At 39.4% G+C, this 16,776-nt stretch overlaps 1 protein-coding gene across 1 annotated transcript in view; it reads right to left on the reverse strand.

Moving 5' to 3' along the window:
- The window catches only part of MDN1 (midasin AAA ATPase 1), a 183,099-nt gene extending 169,719 nt beyond the window's left edge, over positions 1–13,380 (reverse strand). Inside the window, exon 1 of the mRNA XM_069065132.1 lies at positions 13,132–13,380. Coding sequence (XP_068921233.1) covers positions 13,132–13,233 — 102 coding nt within the window. The 5' untranslated portion in view covers positions 13,234–13,380. The remainder of the gene's footprint in view (positions 1–13,131) is intronic.
- Between the last annotated feature and the right edge of the window lie 3,396 nt (positions 13,381–16,776).

Genomic DNA, 16,776 nt, shown 5'->3' on the forward strand with positions numbered 1-16,776 from the left:
AAGAAGTTCTAAGAATGAACAGATAATCTGTTACTGAGGTGGTAGAACATGGCTCTCCAGATGAGGTGATCCACTGAGCTATATGGGGATGGAGGGTTAGAAGGAAGCTATGTGAAGAGTGGGATAGGGAGACACAGTTGTTGACATTAACAAGAGGCAATGTTCAAATACAACATTGCTGCTGCCAACTTGAGCTCCCCCTCATCCAGAAGTACCCAAGCAGGATGACCTCCTATCATGAATGTTGTAGAACAGATTTCTAGTTTAGGAAAAAAGTTCAACTCAGTGATCTGTAAAGTCCAAAATAAGACATGGCTTGAAGAGATTATACTTTATGAAAGGCATCAGTTGAAGCAATTGGGAATGTTTAGTCTAAAGAGAAGACTTAGAAGACTTAAAGTTTGCTTCAAATATTCGAAAGGCTACTACACAGAAATGGGTGATTAGACTAGAACTTCAGTATTCAAGTGAATCTCTGACCTCACTGACTCTGGATGCTTCCTCTAGTGATGGAACGCAAAACTAATCACTATCTTCTCATTCTATGTAACTCTTGTCTGTGTCTTCTCATTAATCTTCCACAACTACCATACATACAGGGTAGAGATCTACCACACAAGGGTTTTCTTTCTCCTAACATCAAAAGAACACCAGTAGGGGGCGGCCAGATAGCACAGCGAGTAAGAGAACCGGCCCCAGAGTCGGGATGACCTGGGGATCGAATCTGGGCTCAGACACTTAGCACCCACCCAGAAATAACTGGCAGTGTAACCTTGAGCAAGTCATTAATCCCCATTGCTTTAAAAAAAAAAACACTAGTAGAACATAAGGTCCAGCTGTCTACCATCTATATACTTGAAAATGTCCTATGTTTTGGATTCTTATTCATAATTCTTCAGACATAATAATGGTGCTCTAATGCAAGTAGTTAAATGACACTGGCAGAATACTGTCATTAAAAGGATGGGCCTGGGGAGGCTAGGTGGCACAATGAATAGCACTGGCCCTGAAGTCAGGAGAACCTGAGTTCAAATCTAGCCTCAGACACTTAACACTTACTAGCTGTGTGACCTTGGGCAAGTCACTTAACCCCAATTGCCCTGCCTTCCCCCTCCAAAAAGCAAAAAAAAAAAAAAAAAAAAAAAAAGGATGGGCCTTTGTTTCAGGGAGAAGCTTGGGGGTCATTAAGGGAGTTCTGAGATTTACCAGAGGCAATTCAACCTGAAAGATGCCTTTTAGCACAACAGAAGGAAACTAAAATCTGAAGTACAAGGTCTGTCTATATAAAAGTTGAATGTGATACCTAGGGAGATAAGTGGGTTCCTCCACTGAAGAAGGTCTTCAAACAAAAACTGAATGACTATATTCTGAGGATGTTGCAAGGAGAATTCTTAATAAGGGATGGGCAGACAAATAGTTTGTCAGGTTTCATAATTATACAATTCTTTTGGTAATATATAGGAACAGTGACCAAAAAAATAATAATACCATATGACTTAAAAAAGGATGTTCCTTTTGCAGAGACTTGTTAAAGACAATTTAAAACAAAATCAAGACTATTCCAGAAATACAAATGGAAATCATATGCATCAGGTACATCACCAGGTTTGATAGCAGTATTTTAGAATCAAACGGGGGAAAATATCCTCCTTTGAAATGTGTACAAACTTCTGCAGAGTGAAAAAAAAAGCATAATTAGGAGGGCATAAGCAATAACATAAATGAAAACAATTAAAAAACAAATTTAAAACAGTAATTAAAAATAAAAATTAAACTCAAATCAAATACAAATACTGGTTCAAGAGAACAAATGATACAAACACAATACCTTTCTCAAAGGGATGCAAAATGCTGATAAGCAAAGTAAGGTAATTGGTTTTTGTTTGGGGTTTTTTGTCCCAAGGAAAGAATCTTATGGGGGAGGACATAGTGGTATAAAAAACAAAGGTATTAATAAAAAAAATTTTTTTTTAAAGAAAAATATCCCCCTTGCCTCAAAAGCAATAGACTGTAAACTCTGTTTAAAATTCTACAAAATATTTTTCACCGCAGTACTGTGAGATGATGCCATTTCTTACATTTTTACACATGAAGAACTGGGAGGTACAGAGACTTATTCAAAAAAATCATTCAACAGTGTAGTCAGCCAAATGATAATAAAAACTCAGTAATCCAGCATTTGATGTCCCTTTCTGGATTCTATCTTCCTTATGTCTTAGGATGAATTTTAAGGGCTTGAGCTAAGATGATCATAAAGATAAAGCCATCTGAATAAAAACAAAAAAATATTTTGGCATCCAGTCCCAGAGGCTTTAAGAGACAGGGATGGGGGAGATTATGCTTCTATTTCATTACTGATAAAAAGCAAGAAATGTAACCAGTTCTTTCTTTAAAATTCCTTTTTTAACCAGATGCCTGACACACAGCAAGCACCTAATAAATGCCTGTTTCCTGGCTTCCTTTTTCTTCATTTAAATATAACACAGGAAAAAGATATTACCCAGAGCTGATTAACCTTGCTCATCTATGTCACAGTTACCTCACCAGAAACATTCACTCCCACCTTCCAAGTCATCTCAGGAACCTAGAAACTCATCACTCCTACTTTCACCATCCTAAGCTTTAGGTAATGATTTCTCCCTTCCCAAGAAGCATGGGGTAAAATACTTTCCAGCATTAAAGGGTTCCAGGTAAAAGTCAGGCAAAGAAAAAGACTGTGTCTACAACAGTTTTGTGTCTGTCACTAACAGCTTTATGGATCTCAGTAAGACCACACAAACTCAATTTTTCCAAATTATCACAACCATCCTACATATGAATATATGTACATATATGTAAGCCACAGCTTGGTACAGTGGGAAAGAATGCTGAATTTGAAATGAGAGAAGACCATCGTGGAATGAAAGACAACTGAATTTGGAGTCAGAGGGCCTGGGTTTAAATCTCAGCCTTGCCACTTACCAATCAAGTGACCAAGGTCATCAACCCATGGGGCTAGATAGCCTCTTCTAGCTCAAAATTTATTAAATTATCTGTCATAAGTCAACAATGTCTGTGTTCTTCTCTGTTCCCAAGAGGTAAGACATCAGGTCAGAGTGCCCCTTAAGCCTACCGTGAGGTATCAGGAATAGAAGCCATATATGAAACTCAGCTGTAAAGTGAGGATGTCAAGAGGAAGATGACATCAGAAATCATTTCTACACTAAAATTCTACTACCCTGAAAGAATGACAGTAACACTAAGGAAATGTGGTATTTGCATAAACACACAAGTCTATGATAGCACCAAAGAGATTTAAATAAGAATAATCAACAAAAGGCAGCATAAGAAAACGGGTCTTAAAAGCATTAAAGTGGAACCTTTCAGAAACCAAGAATTTGTTTAACTGAAAATTCACTAAAAGGCCTCTGAATCACTTTAGTGATTAGTAAGAATAGGACTGTCTGGATCTGTTAAGATTTTTTTTCCATAATCATTTCACATTGGAGATATTTTTATAATGTTTTGATTTGTTGTCATCAATTTAAGGGCTGCAAAAATAGCCATTTGAGTAAAAAAGTAGTTTAAAAAAAAAGGATGATAGGCATCCATATATAATGTAAAGAGTCCTGAACTTGGAGTCGTGTGGGTCTTGATTTAAATCCAACCACTAATACATACTATAACTATGGGCTTATGTTTTCAATACTCAATTTCCTCATCTATAATGTGGGGATAATAACAAGTGAAATACCTACTTCCCATGATTATTCTGTGGTAAGGCTCAAATGAGATAATATGTAAAATGTCAATTATGATTAAAATAAGCAAAGGGAGTCTCATTAAGCTCTATTGATTCAAAAAAAAAAATTTCATGGTTTAAAAAAAAAAGGTTGACAATCTCTTTACTCTCATGGAATTAAATGACCTAGATTAGAATGAGGACCTCACCACAGTAACAGATACTTTTTAAATAATTTTTTTGTTATTCTGACCTTGACAAATACCCACAAATATGAACATTTTCACACAGAGAACAGAAAGAGATAACTATGTGATATTGAGAATCTACTGCATATAACTTCTTTAAAAAAAAAACAGATAAACTCAATACAGTTCCAAACCCATCCTGTTTTTCTGTGTCTCTCTGAACTTCATTGTGTTCTCTTCTGTGCATTCTGCTAAATGATTCAATGAGCCAGTCTTTCTTTTCCTTTTTTGGCATCATTATCACTATTCTTTTCTTCCCGCTTCCCAAGTAACAAGCATAGTCAAGTAAGACTAATCCATATATTGACCACGAAGACCATACACTTTGAAAGTGAGGATATTGTTGAAGGTGAAGCAATCATTTCTCCTTCCCATAGTCCAAAAGAAGCTATAAAGGATGCTAAAGATGTTCACATTGAGCCAAGAAAACTCCCAAAGGAGAAGCTACCACTCACAAGAGTGTCTTGAAACATTACTATCTGATTCCCCAAAAATAAGTTAATGTAACCACCTGGCTTTTATTTTAGTTTCTAGGACTAATGGGTTAGGGGGCTCAGAGTTGGGGGAGGGGGAAGGAAGCAAAAAACAGGACACAATGAGAGAAAACTGCTTCCCAAAGTACCTTCTTATGTGCTCCACTGAAGACCTCCTCCCATTTAGGCCTGAAGGTGAGCCTGGGCTCTTAAAAGGCTATGCTACTGGAGACTAAACTATTGCAGTAGGTTCTACCATGGTTTTCAAGGCAGCCCTCTGAGGACAGTCCTAGGTAAGGTCAGAAAATCTTTTTTCAACCCTTACTGAAAAATCTTTCCAAAATGTACAGCCGTAATATATTTTCTTCCTTTACTAAACAGGTAATACATATTATAAATAAATCTTTATTTGATCAATGCCTTCAACCACATCTGAAATAACTGGAGACAACCCGGGATGTCAGCAAGTCAGGACTGGTCACTACCATCAAACTGTATGTAAAATCAGGAGTACAGTTTTTGAACACCCAGGTACTTAGAAAAAAATATTCACTTTTATCAGAAGCAATAATAACGCTAATTTCTCATAATTCAAAGGACTTTACAACTTACAAAATTTTTCCCCCACAATAAATCTGTGAGGTAACCAGATTAAGTACTGTCCCCTTTCCTCAATTGATAAATGGCCAAAGGATATGAATAGGCAGTTTTCAAAGAAATCCAACAGTCACGTGAAAATATACCACAAAAGAAATGCATGTGAAATCACCTCTGAGATTCCACAAACTGGCAAAAATTAAGAAAAGAAAACTGACAAATACTGGAGGAGTTGTGAGGAAACAGGTATATATTAATGTATTCTTCATAGAGCTATGAATCGGTACCGACATTCTGGAAAGCAATTTGGAACTATTCTCCAAAAGTAACTAACAGCGAATATCTTTTGGCCTAGCAATATTAATACTAGGCCCTCACCCCAAAGAAATCAAAGAGAGGAAAAGGACTCATCTGTACCAAAATAATACACAGCAGTTCTTTTGGCAAAGAATTAGAAAACTAAAAGGATGACGATCAACTGGGCAATGGTACAGAATGTAAGGGAATACTACTATGCCTAAGAAATTAAGAAAGGAAGTTTCAGAAAAACCTGGGAAGACCTGCAGAAATGAATTTACACAATAACAACACTGTAAAAGCAAATAAAATTTCAAGACTTAAGAACACTGATCAATTCAATGACTTATGAGTCTAGCAGATGAATGATGACACATGATACCCACTTCCTGACAGATGATGGACTCCAGTGTAGAATAAAACATGAATTTTTGACATGACCAATGAGGGAATTTGTTTTCCTTGACTATGCATATTTGTTATAAGGGTTTTGTTTTGAATAGGGAGAAGAGTGAAGTGGGAGGGAAAGAAAAAGCCTGTTAACTAAAAAATAAAATTTTTAAGAATTTTTAAAATAAGAGAAAACTAATCTAGCTACATAAAATTGAAAAAGTCCTGGGGCGGCCAGGTAGCACAGTGAGTAAGAGCACCGGCTCCAGTGTCAGGATGACCTGGAGATCGAATCCCAGACTCAGACACTTAGCACCCACCCAGAAACACCTGGCCATGTAACCTTGAGCAAGTTACTTAACCCCGATTGCTTTAAAAAAAAAAAAAAAGCACTGGTCTTGGAGTCAAAAAAATTAGTAGCTACTGATTACAAAGTATGGAAAGGTGAAAACTGTTTCTTCTTTTCTTCTCTCTTTCTTTCACCAATGCCTTGTCAAACGTTGCACTAAACTGTTCAGAGTTAGATTCCTGCCTCCAGCACTTTACTGGCTTGGTGAAGCAAGGCAAAATCAATCATCTGAGCTCTCAGAGAGACAGCTTTCTTGTCCTTAAGATAAGATGCCACGACCTGGACTACACATCTTACAGGAGCCTGGTGAAAAAGACAAAGCAGATCTTACAAAGCAGATCTCTCTCAGTGTTCTATTAACATGAACTGTCTTAAGTGATTTGACTGAAATGAACTATTAGCTAATAGCAGTTATATTTCAAACCCAGGTCATTTATTTCTCAAATATTTATCTGTGTGTTTTTCTTCTCTATTATACTACAGCATGGGTTAGTGGAATAAAGTCTGAATCTGGAGTCAGAGGACTCTGCTTGAGTCCCCAGTCTGCCACTTATTACCTGTGTACCTTTGGAGAAGTCACTTGCCCTCTCTAGTCCTCAGATTCCTCATCTGTAAAATGAGGAGGATGAACCACATAAGATCTCCAAGGTCACTTTCATTTCTAAATTTATTACTTTATTATACTATCAATGATCATGATAAAAATGTAGAGAAACCAGGAAGAACTCCAGAGAATATGTGAATGAAGATGAGGCCAAATCCCTAAGATACTGGTACAAGCCAGACACCACAGCTGAAGCACATTTTTATGAGTTGCTATGGCTACAAGTAGCCATCACAAGTTGCCATGGTTACCTGATAGCCAGTTTAATGATAAACCTAGATAAAGACTGGTTTTATTAGCTAACAGAGAAACACCAGGTCTGTACTCCAAAGCTTTTCCAGCTTGATAGAGCCTGCAAGAATTTGTTTAACTAGGATAATCTCTCAAAAACCTGAAGGTGGATGACCCTGTCATAAAGAGGCAATAGCTAAAGCAGACTCTAAAGTCTTTTGACAATTACAGTCTAATTATAATTCAATTTAAAATAAATGCTATTTAATTTGACAAATAATAGACATCTATTAACAAAGGTCTGAGGGAAGATACAAAAATTAAATTAAACATAAGACGATGGGCCGGCTAGGTGGTGCAGTGAACAGAGCACTGGCCCTGGAGTCAGGAAGACCTGAGTTCAAATCCTCCCTCAGACACTTTAACACTTACTAGCCAGGTGACCTTGGGCAAGTCACTTAACTCCAATTGCCCTGTCCTCCCTCCTCCAAAAAAAAGCAGAAACAAACAAAAAAAAAAAAAACAAAAATAAACACAAGACTATGTCCAGCCTTCTAGTTGTTCAACTAGGAGGGTGGGGGTGGGGTGCATGTGGAGGGGTGGAGTTTACAAATTCAAAAAACAAAAAACAGAAGCAGTTAAAACACCTGGCATATGGACAAAAAGTTCATGCAGGACTTGTTCTGAGTTCTAATTTTAGTCCCAAGAGTCCCACTGCCCTAACACAAGGGAAGATCACTAATTTCTAGTAAAAAGGGAGCAATTTTGTGAGTTACTAAAGTGAGATTCAAGCCCAAATGAAGGGAGGGAGGCAGCATGACATAGTGGGAATGTTTGGTGTGCAGTTAGAGGACCTGGGTTCATTCCTGCTGCTTGTTATGTATGCAATCTTGAAAGAGGCAATGTCCACAGGTTTCAGTCTCCTCCAGTCCAGAAGGGACTAGACATGATTTCTGAGGTCCTTTCCAGCTCTAAATCTATAGTATTGTGCTTCTACGGTCACTGTACACATATCTCCTATGAAAAGAAACAGGTTCATCCTTGATAATCTATCCTGAAAAAGGGGGAGCAGTTGGACCCATAGGCCTTCCAGTTTCCCTTGGAAAGAGCAGCCCTCCATAGTTATGGACAAATTCTCTTTACCTAGGACACAAGACAGTTTCATATGGCTCCTAGAAGCTCCTAGATTGAGTTGAAATCATATGCCTAGGGGTGGCCAGGTAGCACAGTGAGTAAGAGCACCGGCCCCAGAGTCGGGATAACCTGGGATTGAATTCGGGCTCAGATACTTACCACCACACCCAGAAATAACTAGCCATGTAACCTTGCGCAAGTTACTTAACCCCAATTGCTTTAAAAAAAAAAAAAGAAAAAGAAATCATATGCCGAAATCTATATTTATTTCATCATTAGAATGTTACTTCTTATACTGAATCCAACTGTCAGATGAGTTCACATGGTGTCTTTTAACAGTGCTCCTGGGGTTGAATTTTCCTTCCAGGTTTTATTCTGTTCCAGGATGAATTTTTAGCACTACATATATCAGCTGTAATGTGGCTATATGGCTAAAGAGATTATTACCTAGAAATCTCCATAAAAATCCAAAGCAACTGAGATGACTAACTGAACATCTTAGATGTCCTAACGAAAATTACGAGATACATTGAGAAACAGTGAGAGAATCCATGTTGGAACTAGAAACCTCTACAAACTTCAAATAGAAAGGGAGGGGTAGAGAAGACAGAGGGGACTGTAGGATATCAATTCCACCACTAATATTTTATATGACTTTACCATTGTGGGTCTCAGTTTAACAGTATGTAAAATGTAAGGGTTTAACTAAATGATTTCTAAGGTATTTTTCAGTTCTAAAATTCTGTAATTCTACCTTATACTGTCATATCTCTTTTATTGATAATCAAGTCAAAAGTAAAAGATCTGTAACCTGCTTAGGGCAAAGCAAATTTTCAAAATCTCATGTCAAATACTGTGCTAGATGATTAGATATTACCCCAGAGAAAGACAAAAACAAATCTGCCACCTAGGCCCCTGGATGACTTGTATTTACTCATCTCTCATTAGTTCTATCTAAAAAGGGATTCTACTTCAAAGTGAAAAAATCTTCACTTTTGTACCATACTTCTAGAAAATCTACACCTAAAATTCTAAATGTAAGAGAATGCATGACTCAAAAGGCTGTGCTGTGTTCTTTTCTTTAAAAAAATAAGAAAGAAAGCAATTAGAGACTCTTCCATAAGGGTTTGGAATTCAAGTAAAAAAATTTTTTACTCCCCCAACCCCACTTAACAAGCATTTATTTTCTTTCCCTCTCACCCTACCTACTCAATCAAAAAAGAAAGAAAAAACAAACTCATAGCAAATATGCATATTCAAACAAAACAATTCCCCCACACTGGTCATATTCAAAAATACATGTCTCATTCTGCATCTTGAATCCATCACCTTTCTGACAGGAGGTGGGTAGCAGGTTTTAGATAAAATATTTCAATACAGAAAGCTGGGTATAGCAGTAAACACATGCTTAAAATCTTTTATCCTTTAAGAGAAATAAAAGGGAAAAAAAGATAGTCTAACAGAGACCTAAAGGGAAACTTGCCTCACTATTTACATTCAGTTAAGAACATTCCATTTTCCACTACTAAGTATGAATAATAATGGTTAAGTCTATTTTTCTAAGAAGATCTCTTTATCTCCCCTTAGGCTTGGCTGAAAATTTTTTTAGAAGCCCTAATGGAATTGCTTTTTATGAGCAAGTCAATAGAGATCCAACTTGTAGCTTCAGTCAATGTGAAAACCATGGGGTATTGAGGACACTACAGTAATCACACAAATCTTTTTTACATATCCAATGTGTGCTATATACATAAGCCATAGATGCATATGTGCCCATGGCAAAACCAAATTGTGCTTAATAAAAGCTAAGTGGAAAACTGTACTGAGCTAATAATTTCCATGTGAATTTAGGACATATCAGATACGAACATTTAGACATCATCTAAACTGTGATGCACATTCAAATCAATACATCAACTAGGCATCTTCTGTGCGCAGGGTGCTGAGTTAGGTACTATAAGGAAACATTTCGTCTAATTGAAAGGACAAGTCAAACACAAAGTTATTTAAATAATAAAAGCTTTAACAGTTCAAGGCAATGATAGAAAAGCCATCACAAAGCAATATGTGGTTAATTGTCATATGAACTGTACAGACAATAACTGCTACATTAGAGGGAGAAATTCATCTCTGTTAATATTTCTCACCATTCTCCCAGTCATTTCTGACTCCTCAAGTTTATTCTGTCACAAAACCCAGTCCACACTTAGAAATACATCTCACATTAGTCTTGTGACAAATATATGCTGTCTAACCTCAACTGGACTCTTATTTTTACAATACAATTATTTTATTCCTTCAACTTTCTCAAATTTAAGGATAGGGGCAGGACCTGTGATTTCATTGGTATAAAGGCAGAGCTTAAACATTTTCCACTTGCAACTTCTTCAGCACTCTTTAAACTGTGGGTCGCAACCCAATATGTGGGTCCTGACCCACAGTTTAAGAGAACTCCAGGGCGAAGAAACTCCCTCTATTAATTCAGGTTTCGCATCTTTTCTGCAACTGAATTCTCTTCAGTTACTTAGAGCACTGAAAGGTTTAAATGGCTTGTTCTGGGTCACATACCTAGTATGTATCAGAGGCAGGATTTAAACCCAGGTCTTTCTAGCTACATAATCAGCTCTCTGCCTTATGCCACACAGCCTCTATTTGAAGAGCCCTAGGCATGAATTAATATCAGTTATTGTAACAACTATTACAAATGTTCTCTTCTCAATTCTCCAATTCTACAACCCCATCACTAAGCAGATTGCTAATCTCCTATTCGACTGTGATAGTAGAGGCCAACCCCTGAGAATGCCTTCCACTAGTATAAACTTCTCAATTCCTTTTCAGATCCTATTACCTTTCTTTTCAGTCTCTAAGGAAGAGGTTATTGTTCTTCCTGGGCAAGTCATGGAAAATCGATCTCCTCTTAGCAACTCTTCCATAATCTTGCACTCCCTAACAGCAAAAATACTCAGGTTTCCCCAAACATGTCCAAAATGAAGTCATTTTCTTCACTCCAAAACCTTCTGACTAATCTCTAATGGAACTACCATCCTACCAGTCACACATTTATAAACTGCACATTTAACCAATCAGTTAGTTGCCTTGTTCTATTAATTCTTCTTTGATAAAAATCTTTTTTTTTTCCAAATATTGATGAGGGTACTAATTCTCTGCTAAAAAGGAAGGGGGCAGAGAAGAAAATGAGCAGAAACCAATCACCACCCCTTAAAAAAAAAAAAGCTGGAGGATGTGTTTTCCGGGAATATAACAGCCTTCATTCAAGGCTTGGAGCTCCCAACCTCTATCTCACCTGTGGGCCAACCCATAATGAGCCTCTCTGAATTTAGTTAGGCTGTTATTACGATAATATAAAGCTGCCCATCACCTCGTCCTAGCTTTCCATCTAGACAAGAACTGTTTTAACAGCCTTAAGGAACACAAGCACTTCCAAATTATAATGAGGCAACAGGGTACGAATTTGGGTCTAACACATATATCCACTTCTACTACAACCACACTAAGGGAAGGCCCCAAATTTTCTCAACAAGACTATTAGAAGAGCATATTAGCTATTTACCCTAATATATTCTTTAAATCTTTGCCAAAATAATCTCCCTAAAATGAATTATCCTCCTGATCACTGCATGTCTTCAATCAAAAATCTTCAACGGCTCCCCATTATTAACTAAAGTAAAAACTCCTGAACGTGAGACTCAAAGCACTCTCAATCTGGCTTCAAACCACCATTTTTTTTTTTAGCCTTACCCCCTACTAATCCTCTTCTCGTATTCCATACTCCAGACAACCTGGACTACTCTCAATCCCCAAATAAAAGATAAATTCATTTTTTATGCTATTACTACACCTAGATTAGACTCCTCCTTTTCCCATCACCCATCCCATTTCCCTCTATTAAAAGCTCTCCTCTTCTGGGTCCAATTGTGGTACCATCTCTTTTTTTAAGTATTCCCCTTACACTGTTCCTTTCCACTTCCATTCTCATCCATTTAAGTAATCTTTTTATCAGAATAATAAATCTTTTGCTTTACATATTTTTATATTTACGTATTACAATTTTTTTAATTTTTACGTAATCTTTTAATCAGCAATCATGGCACCTCTACTGGATTTCTCCCTAGTAACACAGCTTCCCGGGTATCAGTCATTTGAGCAGGTGCCCCGCCCCCATTAGGCTGCAAGCACTTTGAAGGCAGGGAATATACCCTCACCTCTCTCTGCATCCCCCCAAGTCTGCTTCATGGCCGAGTTTCTAAGTATCATTTCTATCCAGAAAGGCACAGTTCAACGCTCCAGCCCACGCAGCTCAACTCCTATGGAGTTTATTGTCTGCATCACACCGTTAGCAACGAATTGCAGTTTCCTACAGTCCTTGAATCATCATGTCTCAACACCTAAGACTGCAAGCTCCTTGAGGATAGGTTTCACATGAATATATATTATAAATATATATATATATATATATAACAAATATATATAATATATTTGTGTATGTATACACACACCCCTTTTTTTGCACCATTCTCTGGGTTAGGTAGATAACAGGGAAGCAGTAAAAAATGCTTGCCCCTTCCTAAAATGAAAAAGGGGCGCAGGTTGAAAAAGGGGGCAGAGAAGAAAATGAGCAGAAACCAATCACCACCCCTTAAAAAAAAAAAAGCTGGAGGATGTGTTTTCCGGGAATATAACAGCCTTCATTCAAGGCTTGGAGCTCCCAACCTCTATCTCAGAAAACAAGCTAGGTTTTGATCAAACAAAATCAAAAAAAAAATCAAACACGCCCGACCTTTAAAGGAGAAAAAAAATCCTCTTCCCCCCCCCCCCCCAACACGCACACACAAATACAACACGCACACACACACATACAAAGAGATAAACAATCCCGGTCCCTGCGAGCCCAAGGATGCCAGGTGAGGGAGCGCGGGTCTACAGTGCTCCGACCCCACCCCCACTTCCCCGTCGCGTTTCTGGTGCGGGCTGGGGCTGGAGAGGAGCGGCGGCGCGCCGGGGCCTCTCCGCGCCCCGAAGCCCGGCACCTCTCGTCGGGCCCTGGGGGTCGGTGGCGGGGCGCTCACCTGCTTCGTCAGGAACCTGCCGAGCTCGCTGCGGCTCTTTTCGTTCCTGGCGGCGAGGATTCGCAGCGGGGCGGCCGCCAGATCTAGCTGCAAGTGCTCCATGTCCCCGGCACCCGCTCCCAGCCAGGGCTCCAGCAGCCCGCTGCCCTCCGCCCGACACGATGTCTCAGGCTCCCCGCCGCAGCGTGCGCGCTATCCCTATGGCACCGCTGCCGCCACCGCTGCTGCCACCGCCCCCAAGGCAAGCGGCCGCCGCGGCTCCTGAGCAGCCGCACACGTGGGGCGAGCACGCGGCCCCCAGCGTCATCCGCCGGCGACCGCGACGTAGGACGACCGCGGCAACGCCACCCTTCGAAGTGGGGTGGGGGAGGGGCGGAAAGGTGAGCTTTGGGCGACTGAAAGGCCGTAGGCGCTGCTGACCAGGAGGATGGGCACAGAAGCTGGGCCTGACCACAAGTAGATAAGGAGACTGGACCGAGAGCTTTGAGTAGCTCAAAGACTAGTTTCACTCCCACAAACAGGGCCGACTCCGGAAGGTGCAGTGCACGATGGGACATGTAGTCTTTGCAAGCTGCCCTCGGCCCTTTGCTGCTAGGGGAGATTTGCGGGTAGTTCTCGCCTGCTCCCTCGACTTCCTTCTTCTAGCGGTAAAAGCGCTACATTAGTCAATATGTATCAAAGAGGCTGCAGGGTAGTGTATCGAGAACTAGCCTGAGGAGGGAAGACCTCTCTTATTAATGGTTTCAGATGGCAGTTTTCTTCCAAAGAACACAAAGTGCTGTCTTCCCCATAAGTTTTAACTATATTACAATCTTTTATTTTTACATCCCCTTGATTTTCCCAATACATTTCACCTCCCCTTCCCAGAAATACATCTCTTTAAAAAGGATTTGTAAACAAAAAAAAGTTCAAGTTCCCCCACCCCCTGTGCCTGGGGGCGGAAAGACCCAGGTTCTAATTCCTCCCACAGGCTCAGAGATCTGGGTTCTAAATTCTCCTAGAGACGGAAAGATCTGGGTTCAAGAGTCTTTGTGACCCTGGGCAAGTCACTTGATATTCCAGGTAGGATAAAGACCGAAAATGTAGCTAGCACTTGATAGAATATACTTTTAATTCAATGCAGCGAACAGTTATTAAGACTCAAGATATTGTTGAATTAAATATTGATAGGAGGGAGCCAAAGTTCAGATAAGACAAGTTCCCTCAGGGAGCTTACAAGCTTGGATTCAGTGGTAAAATCTTTGAGGAGAAAGAACACTTTGCTCAGACAGGGTGTTTATGTTTTCTCCCTTGCATAATGCACATAACCTACTTGAAGCTCTGTCTTTTTATTCATCCAACACCTATTATGTGTTAGGTGCCAGGAAAGAAAGTGTAGGTGTGTGCTCCCTTCTCTCCTACAATTTAAAAGCCAGTAAGGGTATCTAAGGTACAAGAAGATAACCATGCTATACAATACATAGCACCAGAGGTAAGACCTCTGGGTTCAAAGCCCACCCCTAATAGTGTGACCTTGGGGCAGGTCGCATCCTCATGTACCTAGGCCAACTTCTTTGGAGAGAGCTCCAGGTAGCAGCTGCTCTTACTGATGAAATCACAGCTCCTTCATGCATTTCCACAATTGTTTTAAAAATCTTTAGAGATCATTAAGACTGGAAAACAGACCATTGGAGCTGGAAAGGATCTTAGTCCAGCCATCATATTTTATATAGAAGGAAACTGAGGCCCTGAGAAGTGAATGAAAATGACATAGGGAGTAAGGCCCAGAGTCTGAATTTAAGCTCATTTATCCTGCCTCCATGTCCAGTGCGCTATCATATTTCACCATTTCCCATTTCACCAGGCAAAGCCAAGTGCTTTTTGTGTAAAGTGGCTGGTCATGGTGGGGAGGGGGCAAGGAATTAAAGAAGGCTTCCTAAGAGGAAATATGTCTTTGTAGATTGCTAGACCAGGAGTTAGAAAGACCTGGATTCATGTCTCATAGCTCTCATTTGTTAGATATGTGGCTAAGCATAAATTACTTGGCCTCTGTATAGTTTCTGTAAATGGGGGAAATTTTAGTAAAAGGGTTGAAATAAAGTTCAAATGTGAATGTAACTTGCCTTCTCAATGAGAGAGGGAGTAAAAAAAAGGGAGGAAAGGTGATCATTTGGAACTCAAAATTTAAAAAACTGTTAATTTTTTTTTTAAAGAGGCAGCTAGTCGGTGCAGCAGTCCTAGAGTCAGGAGGAACTGAGTGCAAATACGGCCTCAGACACTTAGAAAAACTAGCCTGTGACCTTGGGCAAATCACTTAACCCCAATTGCCCTACCTTCCCCCCTACAAAAAGCAAAAAAAATAAAAAACAAATGTTAAAAAAAAGTGTTATTGTAAAAGCTTTTGTTGTCGTAAAAGCCTGATTTCAACAGGTGAGTAAGGAGGAGTAGTTTTCTTTATGTACTGTTGTAAAAGACCTTAGAAGCCATGTGATCCGAAGCTCTCATTTTGTAAATGAAGAAACTGAGACCTTGAAAGATTAAATAACTTACCCAAAGTCACACAGCAGCCAGGTGGCCCAATGGATAGAGGACTGGGCCAGGAGTGAGGAATACCTGAGTTCAAATTCAGCCTCTGACACTTACTAAGCTGTGTGACCCTACGCAAATCACTTTACCCCCTTTACCTCAGCTTCCTTATCAGTAAAATGAGCTAGAGAAGGAAATGACAAAACACTCCAGTATTTTTACCAAGAAAACCCCATAGAAAGTATGGTTCATGAAGTCACAAAGAGTTGGACACAATAAAAAGTCATACAAGTAGTAAATAGCAGAGTCAGGATTGAGACGCAATTCCTGTGACCCCCAACTTAAAGATTATTTCCACCCAACCATGGTATCTCCCTAGGGAATAGTATTAGCAGTCTCAGAGGTGGGAACATACATGGTTTGTTCTAGAACAGAAAGTGCAACCGTTTGGCTAGATTGTAGAAAATGGAGGTGATAATAAGAAATAACTCTAGAAAGGTAGAGTTAAGGGCAGCTAGGTAGCGCAGTGAATAGAGCACTGGCCCTGGAGTCAAGAGAACCTGAGTTCAAATGTGGCCTCAGACACTTAACACTTACTAGCCATGTTACCTTGAGCAAGTCACAACCCCAACTGCCCTGCCTTCCCCAATCCCCCCCCCCTCAAAGAAAGGTAGAGTGGCCCCATGTTGGGGATTCAAACTTGATTACTAAGCAAATAAGTTCAAAATTGGGAGCCTGATCCATAAAATAGAGGTAATAATAAAATTTCTACTACATAGCTCATAGGGTTATGAAGAAAGCATTTTGGAAACCTTAAAACATTGCAGCATATAATTGTAATTGTTAGGAACTGTACTTACTAAACTGATATGTATCCTTAATTTCTAGGTCAGCCTTTAGCCCATTGTAGATACTTAACAAATTTATCATAATTAAACAAAATGTACAAATGATAAGTATGTTGTGATAACATCGTGTTATTAGTGACTCCAGATGACATTTTTCTTCCAAAAAGCATGAAGGACTTTCTTCCTCTTCCATCTTTTCAGCATTGCTATCTTTTTGTTTTTACATCACCTATATTTCTTAATACATTTCTTCTCCCTCCCCCTCCGAGAAATTCATCTCTTTGCAAAGAAT

This window comes from Petaurus breviceps, unplaced genomic scaffold (genome assembly GCF_028583685.1).
Source record: "Petaurus breviceps papuanus isolate PSGF00001 unplaced genomic scaffold, PetGlider_PUasm1.0 90667, whole genome shotgun sequence".
Classification (NCBI taxonomy): domain Eukaryota; kingdom Metazoa; phylum Chordata; class Mammalia; order Diprotodontia; family Petauridae; genus Petaurus; species Petaurus breviceps.